The sequence below is a fragment of the Lepidochelys kempii genome, chromosome 3 (genome assembly GCF_965140285.1).
Source record: "Lepidochelys kempii isolate rLepKem1 chromosome 3, rLepKem1.hap1, whole genome shotgun sequence".
NCBI classification, from domain to species: Eukaryota; Metazoa; Chordata; order Testudines; family Cheloniidae; genus Lepidochelys; species Lepidochelys kempii.
Genome location: NC_136382.1, coordinates 206,124,474 through 206,144,155, shown reverse-complemented (window position 1 = coordinate 206,144,155; position 19,682 = coordinate 206,124,474). Strand labels below are relative to the sequence as shown.

General features: G+C 43.0%; 1 protein-coding gene across 2 annotated transcripts in view; it reads right to left on the bottom strand.

The window, feature by feature from the left end:
• The window catches only part of SLC24A3 (solute carrier family 24 member 3), a 329,374-nt gene that overhangs the window by 16,165 nt on the left and 293,527 nt on the right, over window positions 1–19,682 (bottom strand). For both annotated transcript variants that reach the window (XM_073339750.2, XM_073339751.2), the window contains exons 12-15: window positions 19,218–19,482; window positions 17,090–17,256; window positions 14,896–15,010; window positions 13,505–13,617 (exon numbers count right to left, since the gene is read on the bottom strand). In XM_073339750.2, the coding sequence (XP_073195851.1) occupies window positions 13,505–13,617; window positions 14,896–15,010; window positions 17,090–17,256; window positions 19,218–19,482 (660 nt within the window). The remainder of the gene's footprint in view (window positions 1–13,504; window positions 13,618–14,895; window positions 15,011–17,089; window positions 17,257–19,217; window positions 19,483–19,682) is intronic.

The window sequence follows — 19,682 nt, the reverse complement described above, 5'->3', positions numbered from 1 at the left end:
TGCAAAATTGGCCCTATGGTTGCTAGTGCTTCAGAAGAATTCAAGACTTCACATCATGGAGGCTGAGTTGGAGGGCACACTCCAGTGGTGGAACAATACTTTGTCAGGCAGGAACTAGTTACACAAAACGGTTACATGCCCAGTCAGTCATTGTTATACAGTGATATGAAATGATGCCAACATGTGGTCATCAGCGGCACTTTTGCAAAGCACGCTCATTAGGAATGTGTACGCAGGACATTAGCAGGTGAATATTAGTACTATACATCTGAATTTGAATAGGCCTAAGGACTAGGTTTTGTTTGAGAGCCCCTGGCCAAAGAAACTACACAAGTCCCGTGGCTGGAGGCAAGAACATTCTTCTGTGGTGGAGCTGGTGCCAGCCTCACCTCTCATCTCAGAGGCAGTTCTCTCTGACTGCACCAGGGGGATGCCCAAAACAGGAGCCAGACATCAGCTTTCAACAGCCTTCACAGTTAAAGCCTGTCCCAGTGGCTGATGGGTAGACTGATCAACACTCCATCGTGCAGCTCGCTGTACAGAGACGTAGGCTGAAAATAGATACAGGAGGGGAAAGTGGGGTGGGATGAATGACAGCTCCAGTTCAAGGTGGATCTGACCTTGCTCCCCTAAGGAAGTTAAAAAAAAAATCCTGGCCCAAACCTGTTCTGAGTGCTGAAGGTGCTGTAGGTTCACTAAGGCTGCCAGATGGAGACCCTGGGAAGCACCTGGAAGAAAGATAGGAAACCTTTTCCATGGATGGTTTTTGTTTCTGTTCTGGACTTGTTAGGCCTGCGTTACTTGGCTCCCAAGGATTGAGTCCAATGGCATTTCAGAAGCAACAACCAGTTCAGGACTCCAAGTGTTGAATAACTGAAAATGTGAGGGCTGCAGGGGACAGGACGGTGTGGGTCTTTGCTGGAAAGCTCTGCATGAGGGCTGGATGAGCGACGGGGCCAGTACAGAGGCAGGTAGAAGGGTGTGCGACCAAGCAAACTCTGTGAGCAATGATGAGGTGAGTTCTGAAGGAGTAAGACTGACAGGTCTTTCATACTGACAGGTCTTAACAAGTAAAGAGGCTACCTTGAATTAATATAACTGGGATATAGACAAGATACAGAAGGAACCATGGTAATCTGGTGAGGAAGCTTCTTGATATTTATTTTCTTAGACAAAGGCCAGGAGGGTTTCATTTGCATCTGATTTGCAAGCTGCTCTACTTTCTGGTGGAGAAAGGATGGAGGTGATGGTTTGAGCAACAGCTGAAGGCATTGGGAGAAACCTAAGATGACAAGATGGATAGGCAAAAAAAGGAACCACCAGAGTTGAGATTGTGGATAATCCTCCTGAAGGAGGAGACAGCGAACAACTATGGAACCTTTCCATCTGGTCACCAACAGTAGCTGTTCTGCCCAGAGGAAAACTAGATTGAGAACAAGCTGTAGGCTTTGACCAGACTCCTGTCAATCTGTGATCCAGAAGTAATCCAGGGACAGAAAGAAAAGAAAGAAAGAAAGATCCAGTAAGCTAGATTGGTGACTGCACAGGGAGAGATTTGTCTCCAGGCATCTGTGTCCAGAGGAAAAAAAAAACAGGGTGGCTTTTTGCCTCCTGGGTGCCAGAAGAAATGATCACAATGAGATTGTCTGACATTGTAAAGGAGCAGCCCACATTGTAGTCCATGTGGGAACAAATGATTCCAAGAAGGGAGATTCACTATAGCCAAGATTCACTCCACACCACTGGAAAGAACTAAAGATCACCTCAGTTGAGCCCATCTTTTCCAAGATCTTCCCAGTGCCGAGTGTGAAAGGGAGAAGGATACCAGAGACCAAATGATAGAATTGGAGAAATGGAGGGCTGGAAAGGATCTCGCAGCCATCAAGCTGAGCCCCCCGCACTGAGGCAGGACCAAATAAACCTAGACCATCCCTTGCAGGTGTTTGTCCAGCCTGTTCTTATAAACCTTGAATGACGGGGATTCCACAACCTCCCTTGGAAGCCTATTCCAGAACGTAACTGCCCTTGGAGTTAGAAAGTTTTCCCTAAAATCTAACCTAAACCTCCTTTTCTGCAGATTAAACCCATTAATTTTTGTCCTACCTTCAGCGGACATGGAGAACAATTGATCACTGTCCTGTTTATAGCAGTCCCTAACATAACTGAATACTGTTATTAGCTTTCCCCTGAGCCTTCTTTTCTCAAGACGAAACATGACCAGTTTTTTCAACTTTTCCTCATAGGTCAGGTTTTCTAAACCTTTGATCATTTTTGTTGCTCTCCTCCGGACTCTCTCCAGTTTGTCCACATCTTTCCTAAGGTGTGGCACCAAGAATTAGACACAGTGCTCCAGCTGAGACCTCACCAATGCTGAGGAAAGCAGGAGAATTACCTCACATATTAACATCCTGTTAATACACCCCAGAATATTAGCCTTTTTCACAGCTGCATCACATTGTTGACTTATATTCAATTTGTGATCTACAGTATTACCACCTAGCCAGTTATTCCCCATTTTGTAGTTGTACATTTGAGTTTTCCTTCCTATGTGTAGTACTTTGCACTTGTCTTTATTGAATTTCATCTTGTTGGTTTCAGATCACTTCTCCAATTTGTCCAGGTTGTTTTGAACTCTAACCCTGTCCTCCAAAATGTTTGCCATCCCTCCCAGCTTGGTGTCATCTGCAAACTTTAGAAGCATACTCTCCACTCCATTATCCAAGTCATTAATTAAAATATTGAACAGTACCAGACCCAGGATTGACCCCGGGGGGACTCAACTAGACACACCCTCCCAGTTTGGTAGCAAACCATTGATAACTACTCCCTGAGAATGGTCTGTCAACTAGTTATGCACCCACCTTAGAGTGATTTCATTTAGACCATGTTAGGGGCTTATTCCTTCACGCACTTACTTCTCTGGTCCTTCTCGCATGAACAGAGAGCAACAATACCCGAAGTCCAAAGGTGCAAACAATTCGATGTTTATTGGGGTGAACTTCCAGCAAGCATGATTCCAGTTTCCTTCCTTAGTGTCCCCCTTCCCAGCTCTAACACCACAGAGCCTTACACCTGTGTTCCTGTTCCCATTCCTGCCCTTAGCCAAACATGATTCTAATTTCCCCACCCCCATTCCCTGTTCCAATTTTCCCCACACCCACCCACCCACTCACTCACTTCCTGATTGACTGCAGACTATATAGTAAAACTTGAGTTCTGCTTAGCTATACCTTAACCAATCATTTTCCTGAAATTTAACTAAGCAATCCTAACACATTGTAACATGATTATGTAACCAATTATATCCCACCACCTTAATTAGTTTACACCCAGCAAAATTAATTATACAGCAGACAGAACAATCACAGAACCAGACAGAGATTATACAGACAAACAATAGCAAAGTGGGAACTATAATGACAAAACAATACAGAAGTGAGGATTTCACATCCCAGCTATTGATAAGTGAGTTCTTGCCAGACAAGATGCTATCAAACTAAATTTCCTTTTACATTTTCTAGGCACTTCCCTTTCTCTGGAGGTGATAGGCACTATCAGGACAGGATTGTATTCCTAACAGCCCAAAAGCACCTTATTTCAATGTGACTAGTTTGGAATGTGAGGATGTGACCGTTCACTTCCCAGCTTATGGCTGCCTCTGTTGCTTAGCCAAAGGCCTTAGCCTAAGAACAGGGCCTCAGACTGTCACAGTAAGAGAAGGACCTTACACTGGCAGACAGTGATTTTGATTCTTTCTTTTATACCTCTAACTAGCCAAGTGATAAGAATACACCTAAATTCTTCGAGTACAGGCCTTTACATCTATATCCTAACAGACCACATTTCCTAAGCTTGCTTATGAGACTGTCATGTGGGAATGTTTCAAAAGCCTTACTAAAATCAAGATATATCACATCTATTTCTACTCCTCCATCCAGTAGGCCATTAGCCCTGTCAAAGCCCTGTCAATAGCCCTGCTATTGTTTGTCTGTTCTTGACAAATCCATGCTGGCTATTCCTTGTGATCCCATTATCCTCCAGGTGCTTACAAACCGATTGTTTAATAATTTGATCCAGTATCTTTCCAGGTATCAAAGTTTGGCTGACTGGTCTATAATTCTCATTCCTCTTTGTTCTCCTTTTTAAGAGATAGGTTATATGTTTGTCCTTCTCTAGTCTTCTGGGACCTCGCCTGTCTTTCGTGAGATGTTGAAGGTAATTGCTAGTGGTTCTGAGATAGCTTCAGCTAGTTCCTTAAGTACCCTAGGATGAATTTCATCAGGTCCTGCCAACTTGAATACATCTAACTAAATATTCTTTAACCTGTTCTTTATCTATTTTGGCTTGCATTCCTTCCCCTTGTCGTTAATATTAACTGTGTTGAGTATCTGGTCCCCATTAATCTTTTTAGTGAAGACTGAAGCAAAATAAGCATAAAACACCTCAGCTTTCCTAATGTCATCAGTTATTAGCTCTCCTTCCTCGCTTGGCTCTAGTCTACAGGGGCAACGCTAAAGCGCAGCCGTGGCACTGCTGTAAGGTGCCTTGTGTGGTCGCAGTGCAGTGCCGGGAGAGAGCTCTCCCAGAGCTCTAAAAAACCCACCTCCACAAGGGGCGTAGCTCCCAGCGCTGGGGCACTGTTTACACTGGCGCTTTACAGAGCTGCAAATAGCTGCGCTCGGGGCGGGTGTTTTTTCACCCTCCTGAGTGAGAACGTTGCAGCGCTGTTAATTGCCAGTGTAGACAAGCCCTAAGTAGAAGACCCACTCTTTCCTTTATCTTTCTTTTACACCCTAATGTATTTAAAGAATCTCTTCTTATTGCCTTTTATGCCCCTTGCTAACTCATTTTGTGCCTTAGCCTTTCTGATTTTGTCCCTACATGTTTGTGCTATGCTTTTGTATTCCTTAGCAATTTGTCCATGTTTCCATTTCTTGAAGGATTCCTTTTTGATTCTGATGAATGATGCACCCGTTTTGTAGATTCTCATGGCATTGGAATAATGCCTTCTGTGATGAATAATGTTTTGGATTAGGTCCCCATTTATGCTGATGGGTACCAACAGTCTGCATTCAAAATGTAGACAGGTTTTACACTACTTCGGAAAGTAGGAGGAGGGGAACTTCCATGAAGTCAAACAATATGGCGCGGGCTTCCAAACACATAACAAGAGATGGAGATTTTTTCCAAAATAAAAGCTGAGGAATAAAATAATCCAGGCACTAAAATGTATTTTCACCAAAGCAAAGAGCATGGGAAACAAGCCAACAGAACCAGGAATGTCACTTACAATAGGACGGCTTGGGCACTGCACTGAGACTTGGGAGACCTGAGTTCTATTCCCAGCTCTGGTGTGAGTTTAGGGAAATCAATTCATCTCTCTCTGACTGGTTCCCTGCCCAGTCTTTACCAGTAAGCTTTTTTTCAGGGACTCTATTTATATTATGTGTTTGTACTGAGCAAGATTTTTAAGGATATTTAGGTGCCAATGATTTCAACTGGAGTTAGATGCCTCCAGTGACTAGGATGATGGGCCTTGATTTCAGTTGGGGCCATTAGCTGTGGCTTTAATACACATAATAAATATGTGTACGACAGTAATACACATAATAAATACACAAATAAATGGGCATGGGAATCCTGTTTTACAGGGGGTTTGTGAGGCTTAATGTTTGTAAGACACTTGGAGATCCTTGGATGAAGCACAACACACTGTTAACAATACAATGGGGCCTCACATTCTGAACTTTACCACTTAAACCTACTTCCTGCTATGAGCACTTGATCGGCTGGTTCGTGGGTGAAACCACATTACCACATAAGGTTAAAAAAATGTCAGCATCTATAAAATCATAGCACAGCTCACTGCCAGTTGTGTGTACACATTGTGATACCCAACCTTGTCACACAGATGAAGAAAAAGGAATCAGATTCTGCTCTGCATTACACCAGTGTAAAAACAGCGTACGCCACTGATTTCACCTGGATTTACACCAGTGTAAATGAGAGCAGAATTTGGCCACTGGTGATTATGAATCAGATGGGACAAAACAGCAGATGTAGAGGGATTTCACCAGACATTACATAGGAGAACAGTCTAGGAGCAGATGTCAATCTGAATATCAGAGCACACAACTGATAGTGAAGTTCCCTGAAGGTGAACTTCAGATATTCTTGGTGACAAGGATATTTTGGATTGTTAAAACAAGCATACTGCAGGTCCTGAGATGCTAAGGAACCTGTAGAATGTCTGTTAAGACCACTGTTTTGTCAGTTCTACAGAGAATTTTTTCTCAGGGACAAACTGTTTTAACCATGTCTGATATAGAAGGCCAGAGAAAATGCTGTCACATTCCGTTCCTGTACTGGAATTGGACATAGTGCTCCAGTAAATAATGAGATACTCTGCATCTGTTTGCATAAAAAGAAACTGGACACTGAATGAACTGACACTGGGAAGCATCTGCTGAAATGCTATAAAACAGACCCTGCCTAAGGCTAGTTTCCAGTGATCTACAGTTATTGCCTGGTGTCTTAAAGCGTGCAAGCTTCCTCTCCTAATCGAGAAGCTGTTCTAGGTAGTCAGGATGGCCATTACCATGCTCAGATAACAAGGTGATGGATGAAGTACAAGAACTTAAATAGGTTAGAAAAGAATAGAACAGATCAAGAGATTTTTCATGAGCAGGAGAAGATTCTTCCTCTGTAGTAGGAGGGACAAGTGGAGTGAGATGTCTGATACCCCTTCTCCACACTCAACTCCTTTTGAGTTGAATGTTTGGATCAAGGAGAGGGAAAATGGCAAAGGCCTTGAGGTTTATTCAACTTGGGCCAAGCCTGCTTAGGAGCTGGGCTGAATCCCTTCCCTTTTTCCTTTCTGTACCCCCACACTTTATTTAAATAAGAACGACTTTGGCTTCACACCTCTTTGTTTGTGGATTCTTGCCCTGGCCATTCTCCTCCAACAGAAGGATCCCTTTAGGGTTCCCCACAGGCAGCCTCACTGACCTAGCCTCAGGAAGGGGGTGGGGCAGCATTAGTATGTGACTAGGGTTGTGTCTGCACTGTGTTTTAAAACCCACTGCAGCGAGTCTCAGGGTCTACTGATGGGGCTTGTGCTTTGGCACTAAAACCAGCTGGAGCACAGGGTCTGAAGCCCAGGGTGGGGGAGTGGGTCAGAGCCTAAGCTGCAGCTCGAACAGCAACATCTACATGTTGATTTTAGCACCACAGCGCAAGCCCTGAGCACCTGAGTCTGTAGACCCAGGCTCAGACTTGCTGCCATGGTTTTAAAGCCCCCCTGGCAGAGACTGATGAAGAGATGTACTGAATCAATGTTTCACTGGCTGCTCTGCCCAGGACCTTGTCCCAGCCAGCAGATCCTTCCACTTTTTGGGCTGCACTGGTCATCACAGATCCTTTCGCTGCTTTCTGTCACCATTACCTTCCTGACAAGCAGGCTAACCAGTTCAGGAACCATGTGGATGGGTTTCCTCTGATGGATGACGGTATGAGTCCAAGCTAACTCTGGCCCAAGGAGCATATGATATGGGTGAAAATCTTGCCCCCCCCACCCCAAAATCAGGATTTCACCCTGTGTGTTTTAAGATAGTCATCCTGGACCCGATTCAGCAAAGCATGGAAGCATGTGCCTAACTTTAAGCATGGACCTAAATCCCATTGACTTAATGTGACTTAAACATGTACTCAAGTGAAGAGATGGTTGAGAATTTTCCATCAAAAGGGTTTTTCTATGGAAGATGTGGTTTCACAAAATCAAAATTTTACCATGGGAAAACTTCAATTCTGCCAACATTTTTTAAAAGAATTTCTGTCAGGAAAACAGAAACATTATTTTGTTTTGGGTCAGGCTGTCCTGAATTGAAAGGTTTTGATTTGTTAAAATGACCTGAAATGTCTTGTTCAATATTAAACTTCATTTCCCTATGGCACTGAAGCAAACGAACCTATTCACATGCTTAAAGTTACTCATGCACTTAAGCGCATTTCTGGACTGGAGGCTTGACTTTCAGTTCACTTTCTCTTTCCACCAGTGTCTTCGCTCCATTGGTCTTAAAGCTACAAGTGCCTTACCAGTTTGTTTATTAAAATGCATTTTTACCCTCTCAAATTTAATTTCAAATCCCCTCATCCGACCACGGCACAATTCAGTTATCTTGCTCATTCTGGTGGCGTAATTTGCAGTTTTGGATGGTAACTTAAAAGTAATTATGCTCAAACCGGCTTTTCTTTTTTTAATCTTTTCTTGTGTGTGTGTGTGTGTGTGTGGGTGGGGGGAATGCTTCAAAGCTGCAGTAATAGCTTTGGGGACTTCCTCTTTTGGACGAGGCAATCCAAATGGGAAGTTGGGAACATGCCAAACGTTTAAAGAAATAGTAATTATTAGCTTTGAAATCTTCCAGTGTTTAACATGTAAGCAAAGTCATATTTGTCTGTCAAAAACATGGGCCCAGTTGTGCAGGGCCTTAATGATGTGAGTAAGCCTTGTTTGTGTGAGGAGTCCTAACACTTATTCTCACAAATCCCTCAGCGTAAGCTTCGTGTGGTTGTCTTCTCTATGTTGAATCCAGTACCAGGCACACCGACGGGGCGGAATAAATAATGAACAATCATAGTTCACAAATGTTGTCATTGTCAGCAGACTGTATCTGAACCAAGTGGAATCTAGTCCTTACACGCCAGATACAGTTTTTAGTTTAGCTGGCTGTGGATTCTGGGCTAAATCCATGAACTTGAAGTAAATAGTGAGGAAACGCTCATTGCGGGTTATGGGTTTGTTTGTAAGACTACTCTTTAAACATGTGACCACGTTGCACAACACATAATCTGGATAAATTAAACAGTGAGGACATTGTTACACATACATGAAACAGGCTACTCATGTTCAGCCTCTTGTTTATGTCCTTTTTAGAGGAAAAACACAACAAATATAGGGATGAGCTCCGACCTAGAAAAATGAATTTGATTCCTACCACATTTAATTTAGTTTTGTTTTTAACCCCAGCCTCTTTTCCCAGTCCAAGTGAAATGTCAGAGTTCTGTCAAAAGGTCACTACTCCTCCACACCGAGACTTCAGCTTTGGATCTTTAGTCAAGATCGAAAATATCATTATTCATGGAAGATGTTTAATATGTTGATGCTTAAAACAATGAAAAGGTGAAATATATGCACAGATCTTTTTGATATGTACTGAGTTTATATTGGTCCTTTGCTCTCTCTTGGAGCCACGTGGGTGCGGCGGGGCAGGAGAGCTTGCACTGCTGCCATTTTTATTAGGAAAAACTTTCTGCCGATAAGGGTAGTTAAACTCTGGAATAGGCTCCCAGGAGAGGTGGAGGGGGCCCTGAGCTGAGCGGGGGTCTCATATTAGAAAGCCACTAAGTGTGGTTTACTGCTGTAAGTGAATGTAGTGCCGTCACCGGGGGTGTTTAAGAACTGGCTGGACGGACAGCTGTCAGGGATGGTCTAGGTATACCAGACCTCAGTGCCGGGGGCCGGACTTGATGACTTCTCAAGGTCTTTTCCAGCCTTACATTTCTAGGATTCTGTATTACTGCAGCTCCTTGAGACCCCTACTCAGATTGGGGCTCCATCAGGCTAGGTGCTGTACGGACACATAGTAAGAGCAAGTTCCTGCCCCACAGAGCTTCCTATGTAAATAAACAAGGCTGATAAAGGGTGGGAGGTAAAATACAGGCACAGAAAGGGGCAGTCACTTGCCCGAGGTCACACACAGAGCAGGTCACTGGCACAGCTGGGAATAGAAGCCAGGTCTCCTGAGCCTCAATACTCTATCCATTGGACCACACTGCATCTAAATAACGAACATGCCCTGAAGATAGACAGGGGACTGCAGTCTTCAGGGTTGCCAGGTAATATGCACTGCATTCACTTAAAGCAATAAATAACACCTACTGGATTGGTTCAATAGGGTGCCAAAATTTAATCCACGTGCAAAGGTGTCTTTATTCCTTTTGTGAATTAATCCTGGATGCATTTGTGGGGGTGGGAAAACCTTCTTGGCAATTCCTGACCCTTGAGTGCCTGACCTTGTGCCTTTAATGTTCCCTTATCACATTGATAAGGAATTTCCCAGGCTGTTGGTGGGTTTTTTTGGGTAGATTAGGGTACGGGGCTGAGAGATAAACCCATGAAATGAAGAAGCAGCAGCTTCACTCTGCAGGACTTGAAAGCTCACCTGGCTGGCAGGAATTGGCAATGGTACGGGTGAATTCCATAATCAGGAACTGTTTGGCTCAACGCCTTCAGAAAGCACTTTCCGGTGCACCTGAGGAGGGATACGCTTTCCTGAGCCCTGCTCACTAGCACTCCCTAATCCCTTTGCACTTTACAAGATCCATGGGCTTTTCACTATGGTCTTGATTGTCCCTAGGTCTGTGGGTGCAGGGGGTAGTGGATGCCATGGGCCCATGACAGCCCTTGCTTGCAGCAGGTGGGCAAGGAGGGGTGTGTGTGGTTACAGCCTTGACTCTGGCCCCACAAAACTTTGGCCAGTTGAGGTGGCACAGGGGTGCAATCCTTTGCTGCTGGTATAGGCTCAGGAACAAGAGGGAAGCACAGTACAGCCCTCCTTAGCCAGGCACGTTGGACTCGATCCTACAATGTGCTGAGCGCTCTGGGCCTGACCTGGTGAAACACTTCAGCACGTGCTTAAATTAAGCACAGGAGCAGTCCCACTGTATGAGCCAGGCAGGTCAAGACATCTTGGCTGTTCTAAAGAAAACGTGTCTGGATTTGTGCCTCTAACAATCCTTTACGGAGCAGGCACAGTGTATTTTGTCTGAATTTTACCACTAAGTGTGTAAAGGGCTCCTTCCTGACAGATGTTGGAGCAACGCAAGCTTGATCCTGCAAAGCACTTAAGCACATGCTTAACTTTAAGCACATGACCATGAGTAGTTAGTGGGAGTATAAAAAGGACTGTACTTTCTCAGTAAATAACTGTCCAAGGCTCAGTACCCACTCAAATCAAACACAGCTATCTTCAGAACATCCAAAGGCATGTCTGCTCAGTGAGGACTATTTCCATGCCTGATTTCACATTTCAACCCCCAGCCATTTCAGCTGCAGAGATGTTCAAAAAAATGGTGCGAGAAGTATTTTCAAATAGGGAAAATATCAGAACTCTTTTTGTTCCCACTTTGCAAACGAGTCACCTTCAGGCAGACAAGGGGTCAGGAACATTTCGGCCCACAAGGCGAAATTTTAAGAAAGGTACATGTGCTTGAAAACAAAGGATTAGACTGAAAAATGTTACACAGCCTGAAGCATAGACACTGCTGCTGGTTCCACCGAAGTGCACCCTTAGCAACTGCCTTGAAATCTTACTTAGATTGTAAGGTCTTTGGGGCAGGGACTGTCTTTTTTGTTCCGTGTTTCTACGGTGCCCAGCATGGTGGGGTTCTGGTCCATGACTAGAGCTCGTAGGTGGTATGGTAACATAAATAATGATGATGATAATTAAAAGGAGATAGTGTAATTGTGTCATTCAGTGACTAACGCTGGAGAAAAAGGAAAAGTCAGATTTCAAAACTGCATTTTCCCTTTTTCAAAAATCTTTAGTCTGAATATCTGAAGTACAAGATATGGGGGTTTGCAACAGAACGACAAGGTCTAGTGTCTGTCTCTAAACTAGTTTAAATTATGTTACCAACTTCCCCAAAGGAATGAAGCATAATGAAAAATTGTTTCCTCGGAATAATTTAAAAAGCTATTTTAAAGTATATCAGCACAATTGCTGTTGGGGTGACTTTGGGGCTAGACACAACAGGCTTTCTCCCTAAACTTTCTATAATTACAACAGGGTATGACACATATGAAAAATGCACCTTTCATTGATCAGGTTTGGCACCAACGTCTCAAAAATTAGCCAATGACTTTTTCTAACACTTCCCAAATTACAGAAAAAGAGTGATTCCTCTGTTGTTCCCCCCTCCATCAGTCATGTTCTTCCCCCTCACAGGAAACAGAACATAATCTCAAACGTAAATGATTACTGCAGCTTCACAAAGAAATCCCAAATGTAATCTAGGAGACAGAGTAACCAGGCACTAAAAAACCTGTTATCAAATTTTTCCTCACCATTCAACTATACAGGAAGATATAAAGTGAAGGTGAGCATGATACAATAAGGGACAAATACTCAGCGGGTGTATTGTTATAGCTCCAATGACTTCCATGAAGCTATGACAATTTACACATGATGAGGATCTGCACTTAAGCATCAAAAGATTGTTCCACAGGTAAAGCTGTACAAATGTTATATACAAAAATCTGTATTAAAAGAATGTTAAAGGTTGCGAAGTCAAGCACTCATATGTTAGGAAATGCCAGAATTAAGGTTGCCTGTGCAACGTTAATTCGCCCATCTCGTGTGTATATGTTATGATACAGTTTATATCTACATGATCACTGTAAAATCTTAGTGTCTTCCATTTAGAATTAATAGCAATACAAAGTCTCTAGTGGACTTGAGGGAGTCTCTGATACTTCTCCCTTTATGGGCACCCTAACACTCTGGTTTTTGACCACCATTACACATTTAGTAAATATTTTCATGGAACTACCCACAACAATGTCCAGGTCGTTTCCCTGAGTAGTTAGTTATCTTAGTATCTTGCAATATTAAGAAGCAGTTCAAATGATTCTTTCCTATGTGCATCACCTTGCACTTGCCAACAAAAAATTTAATCTGTTATCATGTTCCCTAGTCACCTAACTTTGTTAGACTACTCTCGATACTCACAGTCTTCTCTAGTCTTAACTCACCTAAATAATTTTTGTCCCTTGCAAATACTACCATCTCAGTATTCCCTCCCCTTTCCAGATTATTAATTGATCTATTAAACATCAATGATCTTAATATAATTCCTTAGGGCACCCCCTCTGTTCAACTTCTCCTATGTTGAAAACAGATCATTTATTTCTACACTCTGTTTTCTGCCTCTTTAGTGATATTCTGATCCACGGTATTGTTTTACCCATCATCCTGTGATATTTAATTTTCTTAACAGCCTCCTTCATTTACTAGTTTATTGACATGCTCCAAGAATTCAAATGGCTTAGTGAGGCATGATTTCCTTTCCAGAAGCTATGCTGGTTTGTTCCTATCCAAACCTTCTCATCTATGTGTTTTATCATTCTATTTTTATCCCTTCAGAGTAGAGATCTCAGTCTATTATTAAGCAATTTACCTCTGTCTCGCTCATGTATCTATTCAAAATACAGTATAATATGGTATCTTATTGCAGTTTGGGTTATTGCATTCAACAGGAAATAAAAGTACTCATGCCACAAATCTTAGACAGAATTAACTACAATTTCCCTAAATCATACATAGGTATTGCTATTTGCTCACTCAAATTTCAACTGAAAGAACTTTTACGTGACAGAAAACATGACAGAAGCCTAAAAGAAATATTTGTATTTAATTTAAAAAAATCAATCAAATATAAGACTTACATATGAACCATAATCCACTGCTAGAGTCTGCAGAGCCCATGGGAGACCCAGGCCAACTAAAATGTCAAAAACGTTACTTCCAATGGAATTCGACACAGCCATATCCCCCATGCCTGCAGAAACAGGAAACAGGGTACAATCAGTCATTTCAGTAAAGGCTTCTTGCTCTTCAACAAGAATATCTGCATCTGAACTACTCCTGACTCTGTATAGATTAACACTGGCTAGATTTGGCCTTTCTTTATGACTGATGCTCATTTCTTTAAAAAAAAAAAAAAAGATGGGCATACTGGGGAAGCATATGTTTCACCAGAAAACAGCCTCTTGGCCTCCCAAAGCAGTATTGCCAACTCAATTTTTCTTAAAGCTCCAGCTTCTGGAGTAATGGAAATCTGTTTTCATTAAAAATAATTTTCCAGCTCTCCTGGTTGTGGAGAAAAGCTGGAGAAAATGACTCAAGTGTTCCCAAAGTCTCAGAAACCAGAAGACAAATAAACTTAATCCTTAATTTTCAAGTTGAACATGGTTTTTTGAATGCTTGGCATTGGCTATGCTGCTAAAGCATGGTCCAGACTCAATAGTGGCCTTTTACCTTCTCTGTGATGGCAAGTTAGTTCTAGGACAATCTCTTGTTCTCTCTGCAAATATTAAATTTCAAATCAGCGTTGATTTCACTCATCAGAACCTCTCCCTGCTGCTCCTTTGGACATATTAGTATGCCACTAAAGTAGTCCAGCCCCACCCCCACAAATTTGACTGATTGATATAAGTGGCCCTTCCCAAATGTTAAGTGGAACCAACAAAAGACTCCAAGGGCCAGTTCCTCTGCTCTGATGGAGCTATGAGAATTTCCACCAGCTGATGATCTGCCTCTAGAGGCATAAGAATCTGAAAAGAACAGAAGGACGGAGGCTGTTCTACCTCATCTGTGTCTAATCCCTCTTCCCATACTGCCCTGCCCAGAGTATAGCTCTGAAAACCTATGGTTCTGAATAATACAGAGTGGATGTCCAAAGGCTGCAATAGTTTCAAGTAATTATGTCTATTACAGATCAGTTGGAGTCTTATTTCAAACCTTTGCATCTTTGCCACATCTTGGGAACCATATATTACAGAACTTGAGTAGCAAACATACCCATTTTTCCAGTTGAGCTAGTAAAGGAGAGCTGGGGAATGCTCATGTCTTGCCCTTCAGCCCCAGCTTGTTTTTTCAAAGCTTGGGAATAGCATCTGGACACCTCAGGGAAGATGCACTTTCATATCATCCACTTTATCGGGAAAGCTTATCTGGAGGCTAGCAAGCCATACTTCCTCTGTACCTTCTTAACAGAAAGTGGACATGTAGGAGATGCTTTCACATCCATGTTTGCTAATATAGGAGGCAAACCTACCTTGTCTTGCTACTATAAGGCTAGCCATGCAGTCCGGCACGCTGGTTCCAGCTGCCAGGAATGTGATACCCATGATCACGTCTGGAATACCCAATGTGTAGCCAATGATCGTAACCTAGGGAAATAAGTAGAACTGTCAAGAGGCTTAAATTTATTTAAAACCTAGTCAAACTTGTCCCTACATTGCAATATGATCTGGGTCAGTTTCTATAACTAAGTTTGATGGTGATGCAAAAGAACTTCTTAAAAAGGGAAAATGAAGAGAGGGAGGGGTTTAATGGGCAGGGCAACTGGCATAGGGTCAGGAAACCTGAGTTCTATTCCCCACTCTGCCATGGACCGTTGACAAGCCACTTCACCTCATGAGGCCTCTCTTTTCTCTACACCCTTTATCTGCTGTGTCTATTTGAACTGTAAACTACTTGGGGCAGGGACTGTCTGAATGGTGCCTAGCACAATAGGAGCCTGATCTTCATGAGGTGTTTTGCCTTCCTCTGAAGCATGGGGCACGGGGCACTTACAGGTTTAAACTAGTGTAAATGGTGGATTCTCTGTCACTTGAAGTCTTTAAACCATGATTTGAGGACTTCAGTAACTCAGCCAGAGGTTAGGGGGCTCCTACAGGACCAGGTAGCTGAGGTTCTGTGGCCTGCAATTTGCAGGTCAGATTAGATTATCATAATGGCCCCTTCTGCCTTAAAGTCTATGAATTAGCGTCATTAGGCATTACTATAATACAAATAATAGTTAAATAATCATGAAAACCAAAGATAATTATACCATAAGCATATTGTAGTCAGGGGTACAGCCTCAAGTCAGTGCAGGCAACTTAACACACAGGAGATACTGCTAACCATCTTCATGTCTTTTGGTATGCATGTTGCAATCTATTAGTGTTCTTTGAATCATTATGCATTTTGGAACGTTGGAAGCTCTTGCTTAACACAGAACTTATCATCAGTGCAAGTTACACTAGTGGTCGTATCTACTTGCAAGGAGTGACATAAAAAAGTTCAGTTCAGGATAATACTTGATTTTCATACTCTCTAAAATGTAGTCTAACAAATTTGAACCATATGTTATGAGCAACACAGTGATCCTGTGGTTTCTGGTATTCCAGCTTTGGAAAGGTTGGGCAGGTACTCGTTCTTAAAAACAGTTCATCCTCTCAAATGAACATTTAGGGGGGCAGGGGAGACTAGTCACTCTCCATTTTCTGCTTAGGGAATTAAGGCTTTCTTAAAAAATTATTTTGCAAGATTTTGGCTTGGCTCTGAAAGAAAAACCTGACCTTAATTTTGCATTCAGTATAGGAGTTAACTGTGCATGGACTGGAAGATTTCTCTAATTTCTGATTTCCAGTGAAGAAGGCATGTTCAGTTCTTTAGAAATAGATTAGATGTATTTCTGTAGTTCTAAAATCAGAATAAGTGGTCAAACGCCAGGTTCCCCCAAACCCTTCTCTGCACCCCATAACTGTCTGTTTTTTCCTCAAGACAGCTGGAATTGGAAAGGAAGCATGATCCATGCTGCATTGCTGGCATTATTATAACGGGGGTTACAGAGATGTTATCACCTATCCAATTGTCTAATGAGGCCTGCAGCAGCTTAATGAACTAACAAGCACGCAGGACTGTAATTGCAGAGAATAAGCCAATTACATTTGGATGGCTTCTGTTCATTTTATTGATCCCCAACCACCTTTAAATAACAAGCTAGAAATAGATTAAGTAGTCCCTATTGAGTAGAGTAGCAATGCAGCAAAATGGGCCAGCCGAAAAACTGAGTTTCATGGCTTAGCATGCGCAGGGGCTGGGGTGTAGCATTTGTCAGCCCTGCCTTTCAAACTTGCTTACTCCACTGAGAAAAAGAGAGAAAGCAATTAAAGAGTCTAAATTAAATTCTCATTTACACTAAAGCCTGTCTACACTATTCTGGTGGTAACGTGGCCTTAACTTGTGTGTTAGTGGAATTTACTCCCAAATTAAAAATCTGGGGCGAAATTCTGGCCCCAGTGACATCAATGGGAGTTTTGCCCTGACTTCAATGGGGACAGCATTGGATCCTGCCGTGTAAAGGGGCTTTAGCATACATGGGAACTGATGCTGATGGAAAGAGACATCCATTGACCTCAACAGGCTCTGGATGCAGCCCCAAGTCAGCTCCCCCCTGTCCCCCCCCCCTCGATACGTACCATCCACACCATCACGTAGGATAAGGCTGCAATCCAGAGGGTAGAGGAAGCAAAGGTGACCATGAACCATTTTTCCCAGTAGGGCTTGTTGCAGTTAGGCACCGTGAAGTGCAGAAGGAAGCTCAATGGCCAGGTGAACAGCCACTTCAGGATTTCCATTTTGCCAGCTGCCAAAAACAAAAGGGGACAACCATACATCTCTGCCCCATCCTCTCTGCTTTAACCCTGAGCAGGATTTATTATGTGTATTGTGCTCACAGCAAGAGCTGCTGAACCCCCTACAAACACATAACAAAGAGGCAGTCCTTGCCCAAGAACATACAAGCTGAGGATAAGACAAGGGGCAGGGAGATGCAAGGGGAGCACAAGGGGACTGAGATGATCCCAATTACTGTGATAAGCCATGGTCATAGCACATCAGCTGCCTAGCTGCTGTCAGGTATTTTGTAGGTATCATAGAAGAAGAGAGTTTTAAGGAGGGATCTGATCTAGTGCCCTGGCTCTCAGAGCCTCCTGATAGCATTCTTAGAGCCTTCATTTTCCCCTGCTTGAGCACCACCCTCTTACTGCAGTTCAGCTTTTTGGGTGAGTAGCCCTGGAAAAGGACTTGCTGTGAAACTACTCCATATCTGGCAGGAGCAGTCCCTTGTAGGGACTGAGTATGCTGGCTAATTTGCAGCCCAGGTCTGTGTGTGCCTAGGGTTGTCACTCATCACAGATTCATGGAATTCATCCCAGTTTTCAAAGGGCCAATCCCGAGCTGGCACGCCTAGTACTAGGGGGATAAAGGGTGGAACTGATGTAACTTCTGCACCCGCACAGTGTTACTGCATGCTAGTAAAGGTACAGTAACAGGGCAGCACTGCATCATGAGGTGACGCTAGGATGTTGCCAGCCCTGGGAAGATGTCAAAGTGGGGACCAAGAGACCAAGACTGGAAAATAAACCCCAAATGTGGCCACTTAAGGCCATCTACACTGCCGGAGTGGTGTAAATGACACTCAGGACTTAAGGATGTTGAACATAATGGGCAAAAAGCACATTGGCCCTAAGGCCCCCTTACACCTCTCTGGAAGTATAAATGGGGACATAAAATAGGAGTAAACTATATTCACACACACTTGAATGCCCCTTTGTACAGCCAATACAGGGGGCTTGGTGCAGTTGAGAACTAGGCCCTGATGTCACGTTCACCATTGTCCTGCATCTTGGTAGTTGTTTAGACCAGTGCAAAGTGATGATAAAAGGCCACAGTTCTGACTGTTTGTGCAGTCCTGCAAGACTACGCAGCTCATCATGGGCGAATCTACACTAGGAATAAAGGAATCACTACAAAAGTTTTTTTTCTCCTGCTGATAATAGCTCATCTTAACTAATTAGCCTCTCACAGTTTGTTCGATAACTTCCAACTTATCTGTATGTATGTATATATATCTTACTATATGTTCGATTCTATGCATCCGATGAAGTGGGCTGCAGCCCACGAAAGCTTATGCTCTAATAAATTTGTTAGTCTCTAAGGTGCCACAAGTACTCCTGTTCTTTTTAGGAATAAAGGTTTGTTCTTCCCTCATGTTAGTGAACTAGTATAAACAGGTGTTAACAGGTCGAGGTAGACTGTAGGCTCCTCTATACTTTTAACCTGCTATCATCTGTTAAAACTACCGACTGCCTTGCCTTCACTAGGATTTAACCTAACATGAGGAAAAATCCCAGTGTGTGGTTTTTAAAGGTGTTTACTTTGACCTGTTAACACCTGTTAATAATACCACTGCCTTGTCTTCAGTAGGCTTTCACCATGTGTTGTTACCACCAGGTTTTAGATAACACAGATAAAACCACACCTTTTTCCCTAGTCCAGACAAGTCTTAGGTGTCTGTAGCAGTTACAGCAGCCTGGTTGGGTTCTGTCACATTCCACTCTATTGTTACTTCCATCAGAGGGGAGGAGGCCTTATCTAGTTAAACCAGATGGACACAATCCCATTTCATCAATGACGAGGAATTAAACTCTTATGGTCAGAACGATGGGGTTATCAGAGAAGCACCTAGAATTTCAAATGTAACTGTCATGCTGTTTGGTGTTTTCAAAGTTATACTGAAACAAGGAAAGCCCAAGAGCTTCTTACAGGGTAGATCAAAAGGAGTGTAAGGTCCGTCATTATCATCCTCCTCTTCCTCCTCTTCCTCGTCATTCTCGTTGTTTTCATTGTCCTCGTTCTCGGTCTCATTTCCAGCCTCAGCCATGTCCTCGTCTCTTCGGGTCCCATTCACGCCCCTTTCAGTGGAGTTGCTGGGGCCTGTCCCGTTCTCCAAGGCATGCTTGATAGGAATTTTGATAGCCACTTCCGATTCCCCATTGGTGTAGGCTCTGCTGTTTATCAGCCTTTGCCTCTGGAAACACAGTTACAAAGTCTTGGTGAAAAAGAGATTATAACAAAAATAAGGAGAGATCCGAAGAACTTTGTAAAAGCAGGTTTGAAAAAATATAGAGCCAGATCCTCAACTGGTGTAAATGTGACATCTACATCTACTGAGGATCTGACACAAATACTATCTTTTCGGTAAAGGAAGGACTGAGTATAACGGAATCT